A 20,277-nucleotide genomic window follows, 5' to 3' on the forward strand; every position below is an offset into this window, starting at 1 on the left:
CACTGATGTGTGTCTTCAGATCCTATAGAGAAACACTCTCTACAGACAGTAGAAAAGAAGCACCAGGAAAAAATTGGCTTACTTCACAGGAAGAAAAATCCAGTAATAAGGGGTACTGAGAAGAGCAAAGTCTTTAGGGGTTTTTTCTTCTTCTTCTTTCTTCTTCACTGTTCATGTTAATTGCCATCAGACAGCTAATATATCAGTGACAAAGGGAACTTAAGGAAAGAAAGAATAGGTTGGATCTTTTACAGCAAGTTCAGGTTTTTCAAAACAACTAGCCTAATAACCAGTACTTAGGGAACTGATTGCACCAGCCTCAGATTCGACAGTCTCAGAGCCACTAGAAATTAGTTTCCGGAAACTATGAGCAATGGGTAGAGTGCCAGGTCTCACACTACTCTCAGAAACAAATCAGGGAGAGTTGGTTTAGATGAAATTACAGAGGTTGCTACTGTTTGGAAGAGAATATCTGGAGTCTAATTATCAACATCTGACTATCATGCTGAAAGGATATCCTGAGAAAATTAGTGGATACTCCTCAGTGACTTCTTTGCATGATGAATTACAGAATAGTATTGTATCTGCAGAGACCAAGCTGACAAAGGTTCAAATGCACTGGATAGTGCTATTAGAATTTAAGTATTTTAACAGATTGAAAATGGCAAAAGCAAAGCACTTCATTTAGAGAAGAATAACCAATGGCAAAAATCAAGACCAAAGGAGGCAGGATGAGATGATTGGCAGCAGTTCTGCAGGAGTGGATCTGAGTGCTATAACATTTCACAGATTTAACACCATAGATGATATGGTGTTGTGGTGGCGTTTGCAATATACGGTTGCAAAAAAATAAAAGTGAAGACCAGCACACAGAAATAGGACAGGTACTTGCAAGTTACATAAAACTGTCCTACTCCTACAGTCAGCACTGCTGACGTATCAGTTTGAGTACTATGTCCAATTTCAAGTGAGATTATTAGATAAAATAACAATGATCAGAGATCATTGTAAATCTCTAAGAAATCAGAAATCAAGTCAATATCTGGGAAAGACAGTTGTTTGAAATTGTTTGCCCAGGACAAGAGAGGGTCATCTCAGACAAAAAGGGCTGTTGCAAAGTGGGAGGGAATAGTTTGTTCTCCAAAATGAAAGGTAAACAAAAAGTAGTGAGCTTAAACTACAGCAACGAAGACATGGATGAGACATTGTAAAAAACAAGAAGGACAGAAAAGCACTGGAAATGCTTGTGGACTGAGGAGTTCATAAACCCTCCATGAATTGGGTCTAAAAAATCTAAGTTGGTTAAGCACCAGTCAAGAAAGACATTGATGTAATTGATGCAGCTTCTGGGAAGGGAGATGATCCCTCGACTTTCAGCCTTGTGACTCTGTGTGTCTATGAAATACAAAACTTCCATTTTTTCAAGTTATAAGCAAGACTTCAGTGACCTACTGTAGAAAAACAAACAAAAACAAAAGGCTGAAAGGCTGCTTCACAATGTTCTTTGCTCTTCAACTCACGGGTTGTTTCTACACCTAAATTAGTACAGATACTCAACTAACTTCCTCCTGACTTGACTTTCAGTAGGTTTGTTTGTCTTACTAAGAGCCCTGCAAGAGTATCTCAAAGCCTCTGCTCATGATATGCTGTCCATAAGCCCTAAATGTAACTGGTTTTCCTCCTTGGTCACTGCATTTCTCACATACTTGTAAAGAGTTACCTTGTCTTTTCTCCCTATTTACCAGTAGTCAACCAAGCATTAAATATTTAGTACTTTTCATCCTTCCTGAGGAATCAATCTAGGTAGTCTTTTACAAGTATTACTGTCATTCTCCATATCTTGTCCATATGGCTGCATTCTTCATGCCAAGCTATATTCACAGGAATATTTGATTGCTTAATATCATCCTACAGTGCTGGAATTACAGCTTTCTAAATTCCTTCTGTTTCCTCACACTCTGGGTTTGGATTAAGAGTACTATTTCCAGATGGATTGGTTTTAATGCATGCAATATAGTTCTTTTTTTTTGCTGCCCATAGAGCTCATCACTGTTGGTGGTTACATTGGACTTGGTGCTGTATACAAAGCCTCTCCAAAGAAAACAATTTAAAAACTCACTAAGGTACAACATTCACTGAAAATCCATCTTCTGTTAAAATTTAATATTGTAAAGATAGAAAAACAAGTAGTACATTATCAAATGGGACCCCAAATTAAAGAAGATTATGAAGATTAAATATAAAATACTGAATGCTCAATTACAGAAATTACAAAACTAGTGGACTCTCTTGATACCTTTTAAAAATTGTTCTTGATTATCACATGTTTATCATAACTGAACATATCATTTCCTGTCTTAAAATTTTCATAAACAAATGTATTCAGTGCTCAGTATACTCAGCAAATACAGTTTCCAAAGAACAAGTCTTGGGGCAGACAGTATTAGCTATTAAGTTAACCTCAGCCAATGATCATCAGAATGAGAGTAAAGACAATTTTACATTTTTATCATCCTACAAAACTAAAAAATCTGACTGATTAGCTTTTTTTTTTTAATTGTTAGTCATAGGAAGTCACATATTTATATTTACTTTCCTGAAAAATAAAAGGTATCTATATGTCTTCAAAGTTAGTACTCAAAGACAAAAAGTTATCTGAAGTACTTTCTGACAGTAATTGGTTGTTTATGCAGCTCACAAAAGCATCTGAAGCTACAACAGTAATCCTATCAGGATTCAGAGCTAGTTTTAGACACAATGTAACCCTCCTTAAAGTGCCTGGCCACTGTCACAGACATAGGTTCTACCAGTCGTAGCTGTAGTAGGCTGAAGTAGCTGGCAAAGGCTGGTAAAGGCTCAGCATCCCTGAAGTCAACATCTCTAGAAAAGATCCCTCATCTCCATAAATGATGAGAGTTTAATTAAAAGATTGTTTCATTTAAAACACTTTACGGTATGAGTGATACCATTTTACATCACTTGTTATTTCTAAGCCCTCTATTTTAAGGCAAAGAAAGCCCTTTACAAAAAGCAATTTTTCCTATTCAGCACAGAAAAGTTGCCCAAGGGAGCTGAAATGTCAATAAACACCACTAAAGTTCTCCATTTGGAAAAATATTTTAATACTATGACCTTCTTAGATGAATTTAAAAAAAAATACATATTTTCTAGGAAATTACTGTACCAGTATCCGAAGCATCAATATAAATGCATTCTTAGAACTTTATTCCACAAGTAATTAATTTTTCTGAAATGATTACATGTAGATCTGAATGTAAAGTTTTCTTCAAAATGGAGTATTTTTCAAAAGTAAAATGTACAGTGCCTTTGGTCCAACTGTGTTACCCGCCTGGACATGTTCCTATGCGATCTGATCTAGGTGAACCTGCTTCTGCAGGGGGGTTGGACTCGATGATCTCTAAAGGTCCCTTCAACCCCTAACATTCTATGGTTCTATGAAAAAAAAAATCAAGCAGGACTCTATGTCACATGAGTTTTAGTCAATTACATAAAGCCTGCCTATGACCTACTTTTTTTTAAACTTAGCCTTTTTCTCTCCCAGTAATTCAATTGATACTTCTGTCTCCATCTATGAAGTTACATACATAACTTTTGAAGAACCACTGCCTTCACTGTTAAGTGCTTTTAAACAAAAGTTCAATCTTCATTTTAAAGTAATTTTAAAATTACTTCATAAGCATGTAAAAGTACAACATATTTTTTCAATCTCTATAAATCAAAGAGACATGCAGCCCTCAAGCTGTGGCTTTCTGTCACACAGGATTATTCTGTAGCTATTATTACTCATAAACTTGACCATGTAGGTCTTGTATTGCAAAGAGATTTTCCTTCACTTTATGCATTGTAAATCATCTTACTGACCCCAGGTATCCTGTTAATAATAACTATAGGCAGGAATTAGGACATTGCTGTTTTCACAACAGTCTTATGTTGTTTGTACTGTCCCATATTCTGATTCATCCCTTCAGAAGGGACTGCAGAATACTTGCAAATCTGAGTGTTTGCAGGGGAAGTGTTTATCCCGTGATGTCAAGCTGATTTCTAACTCTGTATTTGCTTTATAGCTTCAGTGCAGATTTATGATTGGTTTACTTTAGAAAATGCAGAAAATGATGAAGAGCTACTTACATTTTTTTCTTCCCACCAAATTCAGTTTAGCATTATATATATGTCTGAAAATGTTTTATGTCTTTGAAGATCTCCTTACCAGAGGCAATATTAAAATGCATAGCCACAGTTACCTACGTGTATCTAAGTCATCCAAAATACACATTTCTGTAAGTTAAGCAATACGAGCTCCACTGAAACATCTCAGAGTGCAATTCATTACAAACATACAATGTGAGAAGGAAATCGGTATACAAAAATGCTCTGGTTGAAAGACATGCCCTATAAATAGCTTATATAATGGAAATAAAGATGTTGGATACACTAGACTGAATACAAATTACAAAAACGAAACTCAGCTCCCCAGGGTCCATTATGGGGCACTAAAAAGACCCAAGAGGTCCTTTTCTATTGCTCATTGAAAGACTGTTGCATGTTTTTCTTATCTGTTTCTTGAGTTTCACACTCAGAATCATAAACTCCAGAAGCATGCTCCACCTGAACAACTATATCAGTGGGGAATGTCATCCTGTGCACTACATCAACACAGCAGTACTGCTGAAGTAATTCTGCTCCTTCTCTCTTTGCAAAAGAAAAGAAGCTGGTGACCTGACTCCCTGAGCTCTGGCTGCTCCCACTGACATTCAGTGGGAATGAAAATCCCTTTACAAACAGTCATTAAGCAGTGAACACTCTGCAACACTGAGGGCTCTATGTGGATTTACAAAGGCAATACTACATAGCTATTTTGAATTATCTAGGAAAGGCAAAATTATTGACTATTACAGTTTAGGATTGCTCTAGAACATTGCTTAAGACTGTTTGCGAACGCACAGCACGTACTTCATTTTTAATCAACGAGGTGACCACAGAGAAACTTATTTGTGTTGCAAATTCCCCCCACATCTCTTAAAAACTGCCCTCCCCAACTGCTATGCCAAATTCAGAGCCAGTATCCCTGCTAGCGCCTAGGTCTGTTCCAAGACACGGCTCCATTTCAATAAAATGGGGAGGGGGTTGTATGGGTGGGTGGATTAAAAAATAGTTAAAACCTCGAAATCCTTCCCTCCTGGGGTTGCGCTCCAGGGGCAACTCCCGGCTCGGCAGCGTTTTGAAGAGGATCATCTCAGTTTCCAAATATGTACTGCCGCCAGTCCTCGCCGGTGCTTATTTTTGGGTGGTTTGGGTTTGGGGTGGTTTTTTTGCTCTCAAGGCCAGCCCGGGGCGAAAGGTGCTGGGATGGAGGGAGGCACACATGGACGACAGCGTGCAGCATCTTCCCAGTCCCTTGTAGCCGTGTTCCCCCCCGCCCCGCTCCTTACCTGCACCCGCGGGGCGGTGGCGGCTGCATCCCGCCGCGGAGGCGGTGCTTGGCCGCGCCGGACCGCGGGGGTGGCCCCCGGCGGGGAGGCACGGGGAGGGTGAAGCCCTCCCCGCGCCTCCCCGCCCAGGGCCACCCCCGTCCACCGGCTCCCGATCTCTCGATCCAGAAAGGAAGAGGAGGAGGAGGCGAAGGGGAAAACGATCGGGTTCTCAATTCCCCCGTTAACTCTTCTCCTTGCGGTTTCGTCTCATCCCTTGGGCGCCCTCTGCGAGGAAACGAGGAGGGTGGTGCTGATGGAGATGATGGTGGTGGGATGCTCCGTTCAAGGGGTGGGGAGGGGAGCGGCGGGGGAGGGGGGTGTGGGGGGCGGGGGGGAAATAGCAGGGTCCCCGAGCTCCTCTACAGCGAGGTCGATGGGAGCCGTGCTGCCTCTGCTGCGGCCAAAGGAGGATTAGCCCTTGCTCATTTAAAGGTTAAGCTCAACGGTAACCTTTGTGGCTGTGTCCTGCCTGCAAGGCTTCCCCCATCCCCAGAGTGTTGAAGGTGAATTTCTTTTCCCCCTTACTCCAGTACCGATTCCTATTTAACCAGTCTGAAAATGGCAGATTGTTTTTGTACTTTCATATTTATACTTTATATATACTTTCATATTTATAGGTCTTTATTAGGCAAGTACACAGAGCCTCAGCTTTGCGTCAGGACCTCAATACTATTGGCACTATAAACAGGAGCTAAAGAGACAGTCCTGTCCCAAGACCTTATAAATTATGTATAAAAGATTATAGATAAAGACGAATGTGATGAAACAATATGAGCCAGTGTAACAGTCAGGGAAATCAGCACAGTACCACACAAAGTCCTGGAGGTACTGAACTATTTATATGTAGTTTTTTGCCCAAAAGAGCTTTGAAGGCACCTGGAGGCAGGATTACAGGGAAACAGTGAGAACGTGACTACGAAATGATGGGATTTTCAAAACTGCCAAAATGACTCAGGAACATGCATTCTTTTTACCTTGACAATCCCGCCTGAACTAAAAGAAACATCAACCAATAATGACACAGGTACACTGCAGACAGATGGACCTAATATCTTACTAAATATATCAGTTATGGATCAGCAATGAAGCTCTTGGTCTTCACTATCAATTGGCTAAATCATAATTTAGCTTCTTAACTCCTTCAAAGAGCTTTGACTGATCTGTAGGATGACAGTCGTTTACGCATGTTGTGTTGACTTGTCCCTGTTATTTCATACTTCCATGTATGCCTGTGGATTTAATTCTGTAATAGTGCAGACAAATTAGGGTCTGCCATTAGATACTCTCAGATATATTCTTTTGCAAGATGCCATGGTATTTTCCTCCTTCTGTCTTCAGATACCAAGCTGCTTTCAGCAAAAGGCTACACAACATCCCAGCACCTGCAGTAACTTTGTAGCTAGAGTTACCTAAAATTTCCTCAAGTTTCAATACCACCCAGTCCATATTATTTGTTGACACAATCATTGACTTGTTTTAAAACCTCTCCAGTTTAAAACAACTGCCTCAAATTCAGCCTTCTTAGGGAAAGATTATATTGTAGATTCTCTTAAAACTCCCCTGCGGTGAATTCACACAGCCTCCTCCATAAGACCTTATCTTTTCTGGACACTCTTTAAAACTACGATTATCTACTGACCCTATAGATTCTCTGGTGATCTATCTGCTTTTGATGTATTTTAAATAGATGTTGGCCATGTAGTTTAATGCACTTTAGGAAAAAGAAAAACACAGATATTAAGGTCTCAGTGTGGTATGTAAATTCAGGCAGAAAGAAAATAAAACACTTTTTTCTTTGAAAAATGTAATTGCATCTACAATTACATAATAAATTGCAGCCCCTAACAACTTCTCCTCCCTAAACAATTAAAAGATCTCAACATTTTTTTTTTTCTGTATTATAAAGCATTTATGTCACTAAATTAAGTGAACAAAGGTTGGGAAAGCCATGAAACCTTAATTCAGACCTCTTGTGCATGTGCATTGCAACCCTGTTCTTAATTATAAGCTTATCTGCAGAACACCAGGCTTCATTTTAAACATTTGAAACTGTGCAGTGGCAAGCATGTGAGACTGGCTAATTATGTCTCCTACTGTGTCTCCATTCATTTATTCCTTTACTTTCTAGGGTTTCTTTTCTGCTCATCCCTTATCACCTCACTTGAAAATTCCTCTTCAACTGGTCTGTCTGAAACTCTTATCCTCAGATAACCACTTCAGTAGTGAATCACTTAAAGGTTTTTTACCATAGGATCACAGAGGTGCTAATTATTCCTTCAAAGGTTATATGTGACTTTTCTCTAAAGGTGATTTTAAAAAATGAGAAGGAAGGAAATCAAGTTATATGTGACTTTTCTCTAAAGGTGATTTTAAAAAATGAGAAGGAAGGAAATCAAAGACAGGAAGAAAGAGAGTGAAAAACAAGAAAACAACAAAAGTTACCAAGTTGAAGCAGAAAGGAAATAAGGAATTGAGGTCAGTCTTCATGATATCACAGAGCTTCTTTCTTACAAAGCATCAGCTCTCAACTTACAAGCTTTACAGAGAAGACAGTTGTAGACAAAAGCAAAGGGAAGACATTAAGTTGCCTGATGTCTTGGAGAGGATCATATTGCTTTTATAAATAATGTTGCATTGTCTCAGTAGACATTTTTCTTTTTTTATGATAATGATTTGATTATTTTTTTCTTAATTTGTGATAAAAATTGTACTTTCTATCTCCTTGTCTTGGAAGAAGGCCTCACCAGTCAAAGCCATCATTTTTCCTTTATGATAGGGATTACAAAGAACAAACACTTTCCAGAGGCTTATTCTCTGTAGAGGTGTTCGAGATGTAATCATGAGCTAATACTTTACATCTTTAGTCTATAAATTTGGTCTTTACATAGAATTATGTAATGTTACTTGCAAACTTTGATGTTGTTTTAAAAAGTATTCCAGCAGAACTAACAAAAAACCAGAACCAGTGGTGTTTGCGACATTATCAGTAAACTAGTAAGATTACAGTGGACTAAAAGCACTATTTCCACTTCACAGAAAATTTTAGACCTGAAACTGGCTAAAGCAATAGCTTTTCTTTTTTTGCTTTTTTCCCGGAACACAAAGATTCGAAGAAAATTTGAGCTACAAAAACACACTATTTCCTAAATGAAGTGACATTGAGTATAAGAATATTTTGTTCTCCAGTTAAACTCAATATCACAAAACTCATATTTTCAAAATAAGTGGCTAAAAATGGTAGTTACTCTTCTGAGTGCTTTAGTCTTTTGAGACTTTCTGACCCTTTGCCATACACTTTCCTTGACATCATTGGCACTTAAAACTCAATTTCTTAAATAAAAATGAGATTCTCTGCTTCTTATTTGGTCCAGGAGTTTTAATAATAAAAAATGTCCTCCAAATTGTGATAAGACTGTGTGCTGAACCATGCTGCAAAGTTTAGTAGAGTTACTTTGAATGGGATAAGAAAGCAGAATTAACTTATTGAAAGTAAGACATGTTACAGTGAAGTAAAATGAATCATTCATGATGTCAGGGATACAACTGCATAGAAATATTTTTCACATAGGCTTAGCATGCAGGCAAACTCATATTGAGGGAGATTTTTAATGTGTGGCCTTCACAATCTACCATGCTGAGCTGCTATGAGGATTAACTAGTTAAGGTTTGTAAAGTGCTTTGAAGATTATAAGGCATTAAGTTGTATAAGTGCTAAGCACTATTATTTAATACATATTATAATCAAGCTTTACAGGACAACTCATGTTCACCTCATTAGCATAAGTCTTTGTGATTTCAGTATAGTTGTGCAAGATATAAAGCAAGTAGAACTGACCACAAGACAGAGAAATTCATTTTTTGTTTCACTATCAGAGACTAGAGTGAGATACAACTGCTACAGTGCTGCTGATTATTTAAATTATTATTAGTAGTAAATGCAGTAGTAAATCCAAGAAATCCACATAAAAAGGCAGAGCTCCTTAAGATGTCAGTTCTGCTATCTTTAGTTAATCTACATTTTACTCAAGTTGACCCACGAATATTCTCCAGGAATTACAATTCCAAAGTTCAAATCCACAGATGGATAAAATATATCAACAATATCAGCTGAAAGTTTTGCTAAGTAAGAATGGGTAAAACCTGAACACTGGTAAGTTGTACTTCATATGTATTTTAGCTTCGACTTAAATCAATTAAAAGTTATCTAAGTCAAAATTTTGGAAGAGAAACAAGACTCTTGTCCTTAGTAAACAGCTTGAGAACGCATTTTTCTGATACATTTGCTTTGCTGAGTTTTATTTTGGTATGAGTCTTCCTCTCCCTTGTTTTGTAATGTCAGTTTTCAGTAGCAGAAGTAGTTGTTGGGTTTTTTCTGGTCAGGCAGCTGCCATCCAAGCACTGTAGATGCTAGGGTGACATCTTGTAAGACCCTGAGCTGCATCCCAGCATCCTGAAGCCATAAGACTCTATTTGGCATGCAGGGAAGAAGAGTTGCATTTATTTGTCTTACAAGGACAGGCTTCTCAAGTATATGCATTTCCTCTTGTGGCTAAGAATAAAGATTACTTTCCTATAGTGTTTTGACATTTTGATCTGAATTGAAGCATATAATAAAAATGCACTTCACTGAATGTCTCCAGTATGAACTGAAATTCAGCTTTAGAGACAAGTAAAGGTAAAAGAAGGCAAAAAGAGAGAGAATAGTGCACTTGTACAATAAATACGGATCCTTGTTCTTTCCTGGGTCAAGAAAGCTGAAGGCCTCTAATGCACCTACTTCTCTTTGGAAAGAATAAACTTTGTTTCATCCATTAAGTTATTAACAATCACTGTGTCACAGAAGATCAAGTTATTTGTCCCAAAACACAAGTGAAGTCCATGACAAAGCTAGAGCTCAACTTAACTTTCTAGACAGTGATCCCTGTCCCAGACTGCTTTAGGCATTCAATTTAGAAACTACTTCAAACAGATTAGAACAGTGGTGCATATTGTTCAGAGAAAAGGTCAGTCTACATATGCTGGCAAAATTAGTGGGGTCTTACCAGTCTTTGGAACAGCTATGCCAGGAGATGTGGGAAATTGGAGATAGTATACTTCATTCAGATTCAACTCTTAAAGCTCCAAAGATTCAGGGTTTCTTTGTTCTCATCAGGTTTTATAGGTTTTCCAGTCCTTTATGGGAGGATCTTCTGTAGTTGCTCTCCCACCTTAATGTCATAGCAAAAGAAGGAAAAGCAACTCAGTTGTAATTTTCTTTTCTTTTGTTGTTTCAGGAACATTTTTCTTGGATTTCTTTATTGCCTTCTGCTTTGTTTAGAGAGTCTTAAATCACACAATTGCAGTTACTCATTATTAATTTTCAATTCAAATAACGGGTTACTTATGCTGTTGCTCATACCAACAATAAACTACTTGATCTGCATTAGTACTCTTAGAGCTTATATTGGCAGAAGTGAAATTGTGTTTGTGAAAGGGCAGATATTTTCCAGGTGCATTACAAACCTAGTTAGAATTCAAAAAAAATGCAGCTGGATCTTCTGATGCCTGAGTTAGCTTGAAAGACACACATACTGTGCAGATCATGACACACAAAGCTTGGAAATAGCTGTATGTGGCTCAGTTTTCACATGATTTTAGTACATTGAGCAAAACCAAAACACTGTAAAAATAGAAACATCAACAAATGTTTTTTAATGTAGCTTAAAACCAATATCTGGTGTACAAGACAGAAAGAATATAAAAAGTAAGCATCTCATCAGTCCCTCCATGCAATGGATCATGCAGCACTGAAATGCAGTGCGTATGTCACGCTGGAAGTAGCCACATGCACCTACACAGTTTACAGTACATGATGGCATTTCCACTTCTGATATTCACAGTGGATCAAGATTCATTACAAGAAGACCATGCACGTCTTTATCACCTTTTTCTTTCTTCAGATGGCACTTGAGTTCAGAATATGCTGGGCCTTAAACACTGTCTTCCTCTGCTGAACTCTCTACCAGAAGTAGTGGGAATATGTCAGTCTTCTGCTGCCCTGAGCTCCCAGCAGAAACCATATTCCTGGAGCTGTAGAGTCCTCCATCTCCTTAGTCCCCAAAGCTCCTTGTCTTCCCACACAAACTCAGATCCTATAACTATCAGGATCAAATAAACCAAAGTGCTTATCTTGACTCAATGAATTTGGCTCTGTTTTCTTATCCATCAATTCATTTTGGGGGAAGGGGGAGAGGCAGTGGGAGGTTAGGCTACTTTAACTCTTTCTGATCATCAAGGAGCAGAAAACTTATGCAATGCATTCCTGTTAGAACCTCCTGTCCAAACTGCATCAGAGCTGGGAAAAGAGCCTCATGTTAGCTGCAGATGTGTATGGTGTGGATTTTTATCCCTAGCAGACAAAAAAAGTCTGTCTTAGCAAGAAAAGCTGTTAACATCAAGGAGTCTGGATTTGAGTTCTTAATATTTCTAAAGTTACTCCCACAGTATTCCTCCTGCATACTCAATCCAGTTGAGTAAAATGCTGAAAGTGTTTCTTCTGCTCCTTTGTATTGAAAAAAGGGTTTGATGAAAGGGAGGGTTTTTTGAAAATGGTTCTCAGAGATGGCTCATAGATCTCTTATATTCCAGGACTTTTTTTATGTTCCTTTATATTTGCCCATTTTTAAGTTAAAGTAACCAAGTGAATTGTCTTATGCTTCATTGCAAATATCAATCTGATTTTATCTCCCTTCTTTGTAAGTTTAATTTAGTTTAATCAAAATATATTTGGGGGAAAAATGAACAAAAAAAAAAAAAAAAATAAAAGAACCTTATCAAGAATAAATTCAAACAAAGAGCACATGTTGAAGAGTTGCAGAGTCCTCTCTATCTGGCATGAGAGACTCAGACAAAAATGTGCTTTTTTTCTCATCCCCATAACTATTAACTTCAGTAAGAGCTTCTTAAGATCTAGGAAAAACTCCTGTTACTGATATGAGTCCCCCAACAGGGGAATGGGATGGCAAATCTCCATCCATGTACCTCTCCTATCAGCAAGAGGAAAACCAGATCCAGGAATGCAAGTGGAAATGGAAGTGAGTGTTGGAGAACAGTGGTGTGACGTGACGTGACGTGACGTGACGTGACGTGACGTGACGTGACATTCTGGAAAGCACAACTAAAAGATCTTTCTCAAAGGTCATATCTAACTTTAAATAATATGTTGTTGACAAAAGAGGGTCTCCAGCCAATGCTATGATAAAGGTATGATTCAGAAAGCCTCCAAAAATTGGCTTTGGAGGGTAGAAGAACAGCCTGTATACAGGTTGAACAGCAGGTGTGCAGGCATACAAAAGCATCCCTAGGCTGTGACCTGAGTAGTAATTAAGTCAATTATTAGGTCCTGGGAATCTTACTCTCTTTCCAGATCTGAAACTTTTCAATATACTATTCAGGAAGGAGAAAAATCTTGGGGAAAACCCTGAAAAGCTGCTAAGTTGCTATTCTGGGCCTGTGCAGTTTCAGGGTACTTGATGTTTAGGCAGGAAAGAATCTCATTTAGAAATTTCTCCAGGCAACACCTATCTTTACAGTCTTTCCCCCTATAAAGACCCATGCTGAACAGGGAGACTCACTGCAGTGGCAGAGGCAATAAGTACTGAGTTGCTATCCTGACGGCAATAGCTTTTTTGAGTGGTGGGTTTAGTACTGGGAAAGAGAATGATGGAACTAACTGCATTTTGAAGGGTGTTGCCTCTTATTACCAGAGGGGTCTTTACCAGAAGTTTACTTGATGGCAGCATTTTTTTCTCTCTTTTTAGAACAAACCATCTTTCTCAATTTTATTTCTCATCTTGAAAATGCATATTCTTTAGTTTACTTACACAAGAAAAGTGTGTCTCTGAAGTGAGATCTCAATATTGATACAATGCATAACAGAACTTTAATAGACTTTGAAATGGTCGATCATTTTAGACTTACCCACTTTCTGAGTACTTTCAGATTTCTCCTTTGGAAGCAAACTGTTGTTACACTCAGTGTCCACTGGTGAGGAGAAGAAGTTCATACGTTTCTCTGTTGATCTCACGTTCAGGCCTCGAGAGAGTGATCACTGGCAGAAAAAGCACCTGACACGAGGAGCAGGAACATATGGCTAAAATGTAGTCCACTCAAAATCTTTAAATCAAAAATATGTGTACAATATTTTTCTTGAGCACTGTTAGACTTCAGTTTAGTATTTCCATGTTTTGACTGGAATTGCAACAAGGACCTGCAGGGAAATGTATTATCTGTACCAGAGAGCCACAGAAGTCTGAGACTGAGGCATGCTATACTACATTCAAAAAGATGAACCAAACAGGCCACAGTGCTGTGCTTCTGATATGGCTTCAGTTCAGACATGCTCACTCCTCACAAACAAAAGCATGTAAGACATACCATAAAACAGATCTTTTTTTTCAGATCCAACATATGCCACTGAAGCAATTGTTAATGGCCTTGAAAAAGAGATTACAAGCTCTGAAAGCTGCTGTACTCATGGAAAGCAATAAGTTAGTTGAAAATCAAGAAGAGGAAAGGAAGGTGAATTAAAGCTATTGATATATGCCTAAAAGAACACTGTGGCAAGAACAATACTCCCGCTCTACTTTTCTATTTTCTAAAGATAGAAAATGCATTTCTGCTTGTACAGCATTATGATCACACATCATTCACGATCCTTACGGTCATCTCATTACTATCTTCATCCTGCAATGCAGTCTTTATATTCTCTGGGTATGCTTACACAGCAAGTCATTTTGCTTCTACCTGTTTAACCACTACCAATCACACTTGTCACACAGCTGTGCACTCATTCTGCATCCCCAGCGTAGAATTTTAGAGCCTAACACCTCTCTGCACTTACACTTGGACAACATACATAATTGTCCCTAAATCAGAAAAATTAATGATGTTGAGCCACCTGTTTGAAGATAGTTTTAGTTATATAGCCTAAGTTTCAAGTATTTCCTCACAGATTAAAGATATTGCAGTTTAGACGGCTACAGAGAGGGTCCAGTGCACCTGAAATATCCCCACAAGACTGGAAAATACAGTGTGGGAACTGTACAAGACCTGTGTCCTTCTGCAGCATTTTGTGAAGGCCTGACAGGATTCCCTAGGTCATCACAATTGGCATTGAAGTCTATCCCTAGACCACTGAACTGAGCCCTAGTACTTTCATTTGAATTAATATCTAAGATTCCTCTAGTCAATATGAGATCTACTCAGACCTATTCAGCTGGAGTTCAGAGTGGCAAAACACAGGGATAACTGGAGTTACGTGTCCTAACCTTTCAAAAACATTGTGTTCTTTTTGGCTGATTCAGAGTAAGAATCACAAGACCAGGCTCTGTCCCTAAATTTGCACATACTACCAATGTGAAGTTCCTGTTGACATTCTTGTGATGCTTTAATAAATGCCCATCTTGAAATTTGACTTGCTTTCTTTGGTATACTGCACACAGATTAACTTCACATATTTGTGGAAGAATGTAATTTCTTGGGGTTTAGCCATCTTTATTGCAGCATTAGTAGTTCACTTGTATTACTTCACAGTTTGCTTTACACCATATTCATATGTATCCCATATTATAATAATAGAAATAAATATTCATCAGCAATTTTCAGTACTCTTCTCCAAGAGTCATGATATTTTGCCCAGTTTCTATTTGGTATTTTTGCAAATGAAATGGTTTTGCTTTGTGCATGTGTCTCACTTGTTAATTTCACTGTATTTTTCTGTTCTAAACAGACTCTCAACTTATACTCATCATGTAAGCAGCTGAATCAATTTTCAAGTGTATGAGTAGTATGAGGGGTATAACATCAGTCCGCAAACCCATGATTCTGTCTTGTCTATTTAGTTCTGCTATTTCAGCCCAGCATCATATCTGAGACTGGAGGTAAGTGGATATTCCATCCCAAAAGGCCCACTATCCAGTACTATGGCAGGAAGATATGGTGTGTCACACATTTCAAGCATACACTGCAGTCTCTAAAACTATGCCACGAACATGGATGACCTTACTGAGGAGTGTTGTGAGAAAATGGTTCTCTTGTGGAGCAAGATCGTGTGAACAAATCCTTCCAGAACTCGTGCTGGTATGCATTCTGGACATACAGCTGTTGAGATTGAAGGATCATCCTAAGGTGGGATGCAAATTGTATATTCTGCAATGTACAGGCTTAGATAAAAAATGACTGGCTGGCTGGCTGGTCCCAATGGAGGCAGCATATATATTTGAGGTGACTGTACACAGGGAAGAGGAAACAGCGTCACATCTCCAAAAGTTTGGGTTGATTTCTGTTTTACTTCTGAGGATTTTCAGGGCTTTGCAGAGAAAATGGTATTTCAGCAGTAGCTACCTGTTTGTCTACTCTGAGTAGGAATGATGGTAAGTTTTAAAGGAATTTGCTTTTCTCAGAGAAAAATTATTGGTCTGAAACACAAACTACTTGGACAGTGGCAGGCATGTTTCTCATGCAACACTCTCCACTCTTAGTGACCATTATCCTGATAGCAGATCCTTGATCTCCAGAGACCAGACTTTGCATTCTCATTCCAAGGCTGCCACTAGGACATGATTTTCACTCATGCAGAGATCCTTCTAATCAACACTGTAAGTGTAAGTACTCATGCCTAGCTGAGCTTTCTGTCAGAGATAACCAGGTTTCATGGAGAAGACATCAAAAAAAAAAGCACAATATCATCAGCTAAGAGGAGAACTGCCATTCCTGTGACAACCATAGCAACCTCTCTCAGAAATAAGATGCATACTTCCACTTACCTGCAGCTTCTTACACAAGCAGCACCTTCTTAGCAGGAGATGCCTCAAAACAGCATGCAGCCAAGGGCAAGGCATGATCTATAAAATTATATTACAGAACTGGGTGCATTCCTTTTTACTTATGCACATATTTGTGATGATTATGCTCACTTCTACAACAAGGAGCAACTCTTTACCATCTGGAGTCAGGTAAACAATTAGTTTAAGTATCTTTAACTATTTGATATTTGTACAAAGTCTGGCAGAGAACATTTGAAATATAAACATTTACATTACACTTACACCAGTTATTGTTTTCTTTCCTTTATGTAAGAAGGTTTTATTTGTAAATATTTTCATTTTCCTTTACCTCAGTTCTTTCAAAATGACAAAAGCTCTATATTAGAAGACTCTCTCCCTAGAATTTCAAATGTAAATACAATAAAGACAATATAACCCTTTCATTTTTTTTCTCCAGCCCACACAAATTCTCAAGCCTAATGTTTAAAGAACTGTTCCTGTTGGCAACATTGAAACATTTCAGTTTATTAGTCTTCTAATTCCAGGAATTTCAGGTAAGTGATTTTAGTAAATTAAATCCCATGAGCACACATCAAAATATATTTGCTTAACATCCTGGTAAAAGTTTTAAATGATGAATGGAGCTTAACTTGGTACCTAAAGCTACCTGTTTGACCAGGTGTAGTTACCTACCTAACAGACCAGACTCTCATCTAGATAGCAGAGAGAGAGAGACAGAGAGCTCCACCAAACAGTTTGCCTCACTCTAACAAAGGTGGAATGACTTGTCTTCCAGAGATGCCTCACACTACCTGCTAAAAGTCTAATTCAACAAACTAAATTGGAGCACACAATGTTCAGATGCCTACGGTTGAGTAGGAGGAATATAATCCCAACAAAGCTGTGATTTCACTAAAAGAGACAATTAAGGGCAAGATCACTATTTCATACTTCTTCCAAAAGCAGAAAGAGAGCAAAGAACAAATGCAGGGGCAGATTTCACTATTACCAGTAACATTCAGTAGCACTTTGTAGCTGAGTTGTTAATGACTGCCAATCCAAACCTTAGCTTAAGTTAAGCAAAAGCAGGCTGTTTAAGAGTGAACCTATATTACTGACATATTCTCTTTGGATGATTAAAGAGAGAGACCAAGGTGTTTATCCAGGGACCAAATTTAGACTCTTTGTTAATGAGACTTGGCTACATAATACCTCTGATGATCTGGATATAAGTCCCAAGTCTCCCTTGCTTTGTATAGTGCTATATATCTGCCTGATGACAAGTCTGAAAAAGTGCTTCACCTAGTTCAGATACTTAAATTTTAAATCTAATGTTCATATGAATTTTTAACATGCCATGAAAACCTGGGGTTCATAAGTCATTTACAATAATGCATGAAGTTTCTCTTTTCTACCTCTGCCTGATTTGTCCCACAGATCAACAAAAATCCTTTCAGAACTTTGAGATAAGCTAAAATACAGCTCTTCTGAGATCCACGAGAGCTGGACCTGCTCTGTAAGAAAAATTTACATAGGCCTCCAGTCAAGAAGGAAGAGGAAGTGGTATATATAAACTTCTTAGGAAGGACCACGTCAAAAAAGAATATATAACAACCATAAGGGCTAGACAGAGGAGGTTATTTTCCCTGACTATAAGAAGGATGCTGGTGACTAACTTAAAGAACAGTATTTGGTGTCACTTCTGTGGATGAGGCAAGATTAGCCTAGTCTTTTATTGGAAAGGAAAAAAATATGACCAACTAATTTTTCTCTGAAGAACAGAAACATGGGGAAACATGACATTCTTTGGTCATTATTGTTCGAAGTCATTTAATCAGAAAGATGTCATCTACAAAGCTATCTACAAATGTATGAGTAATTTCATTGTAGAAGCTATGTTCACTAAGCATAAAGGCATCAGTGACAAGGAAGGAAATGAGAAACAGTGTGTGATTGTTCTCATTCTAGTGACTTCCCATATTTCCCTAGGAGTTTTCAGCACCTCTGGAAAGATCAGTAACTTCAGCCGTAGCTGCAGATAAATATACCTATTTTTAGGGTCTGACAGAACAGTTCTGTTCTAACTTCCTCTCCCTATGGTGGTTTCTGAGGGACAAGCTCTTGTCCTACATTCTCAGGCTGCATGTTTCAACCCTTGCTTTCTACCAAAAATATGCAGGATTGCATTTTTCAGAAATGGTCATTGCTCTTGGGATCAAGTCATTTGGTTTTGCCTTGTCTGCCTGTTGATATAGTTACACATCCCTAATAGCTCTGACATCAGTATCTAAACTTTTTGCTCACCATCTTGAGCAGAATTTCAACATGCAGAGCTTAATTTATTTGCCAAGGAGATCAACATTCATGGGTAGACTGCACTCAACACAAGCTCGCTCACTTAAATTCTAGTCTAGGTAGGGGACACTACAGACACAGACACAAAGTTTTCTTTTCAGCTCTCTGTGTTAGAGCTTTACAGAATCCTTGAATATTCGGCTAAATTTTTGAAATAAAAGAATTAGGCTTTTCCAGGAAATTGTCTGTGGATAAAGTGCAAATAGTTCAGAATTGGAAATCTAACTCCTAGGGAAAGGTAGATTTTCTCTAAAACCACAAAACCCATTATTCACGTATTCCAGAAGCTAGCTGAGAATAAGATTCATATGCTGTCTTCTATGAATGCCATCCTTATGTGCTTAAATCTCACCATATGGATGAGCTTTGGCAGATGCCAAACTATTAGTACCATGAGACAACTGAATGTCTGAAAGAGTAGAGCTTTCAATGACGAGTACTATAACACCTCTATTTGCCTCAAGGAAGCAACCTCGTCGTATTCTTAGCCAAAGTCCCTTTGTTGAGGGATGTTGCCTTCTCTCTTGCTCTCACATTGACAGAATATTAGTCTAAGTTTCCTGTCTTGCCCCATTATGCAAGCTTCCCCATAAAGCTTCCTTTGGCATCTTAGCGAAAGATACATCTGTTTGTAACTGATATCCTGCAATTAGATATTTTACTCTTCAGTTTATTTTTTAATTTCTGTAAAAGTATCTGAAAGAGTTTCTAAGTCTTAAATATTTAAAATAAAATATGAGCCATTAATGATCTGATTTATGCACCTAATTACAATGGAAAATTATCTATCAGTGTATCTGAGTCATTCCCCATGATGTTATCAAAGTTAGTAACAGCCTTGCTGCAACTGTCCAGGGAATTAGAAATGCTAATTATATTGTCTGGCTTTGACTGGTCTGATAGTACTTAAAAATAAAAAGCTATTGTATGTAGCCTATTTAAATCTAACATAATTGGGCTGCATGAACAGCAGTTTAGAAAAATCCTAATGTGGGCTTTGCTATTTAAAGGACCTTGGAGGATAATTCAAAGAAAGAATAATGTTTTAAAATGTGCATTTGATTGGATTTCCAAGCTTTTCTGATTGATTTGGCATGCATGGGAGTAACAGAGTTGTAACTACTGTGATGAAGCTGCCTTGAACAGAAACATTCCTGACAAATTGTTCTCCTTTTTTTTTAAGGTCCAATAGATTTGAACATAAATATTAACTCATTGCAGAAAAATTGAAAAAAGGTCTTTAGACCTCTTTATGAGATTAGTCTGGAATTGATGGGATAATGGGATTTAATTTTTTTTAAACAAAAGAAGATATCATATCTTATACATCATCTGCCATTCAACCCAATATTTTCTTGCCTGTTCTCAACTGCAGCAGGCAGAATTCCTAATCTGAATCATATTCTTTGAAAGCCTACCTGCTGCACACAGAGCGTTTATCATGACAGAGCAGCATTGGAGACTTTAATTGCAATATACTGTGGCTTTGCCTGTAAGCAATGAGCAGGACAGCTTTTTTTTTTAAATGCCCCAAAATTCATTGATAAGTAATTAGACAACTACTAGATATAAGCAGCAGCTATTTCTGAAACTGAGGAAAGGGTTTCCACAGGTTATACCCCTAA

At 38.1% G+C, this 20,277-nt stretch overlaps 1 protein-coding gene across 4 annotated transcripts in view; it reads right to left on the reverse strand.

The window, feature by feature from the left end:
* The window catches only part of TRMT9B (tRNA methyltransferase 9B (putative)), an 82,996-nt gene that overhangs the window by 16,518 nt on the left and 46,201 nt on the right, over positions 1-20,277 (reverse strand). The window contains exons 2-3 of one of the 4 annotated variants that reach the window (XM_061993443.1): positions 13,452-13,597; positions 10,535-10,699 (exon numbers count right to left, since the gene is read on the reverse strand). The exons of 1 other annotated variant lie outside the window; for it this stretch is intronic. Coding sequence is in view for 1 of the 3 variants with exons in the window: in XM_061993442.1 (XP_061849426.1) it covers positions 5,451-5,479 (29 nt within the window). In the remaining 2 variants the exon portion in view is untranslated. Of the gene's footprint in view, positions 1-5,180; positions 5,217-5,450; positions 5,494-10,534; positions 10,700-13,451; positions 13,598-20,277 lie in introns of those variants that run through there. 2 more of the 4 variants (XM_061993442.1, XM_061993444.1) reach the window with 2 other exon arrangements.

Source organism: Colius striatus, chromosome 3, assembly GCF_028858725.1.
Source record: "Colius striatus isolate bColStr4 chromosome 3, bColStr4.1.hap1, whole genome shotgun sequence".
NCBI lineage: Eukaryota > Metazoa > Chordata > Aves > Coliiformes > Coliidae > Colius > Colius striatus.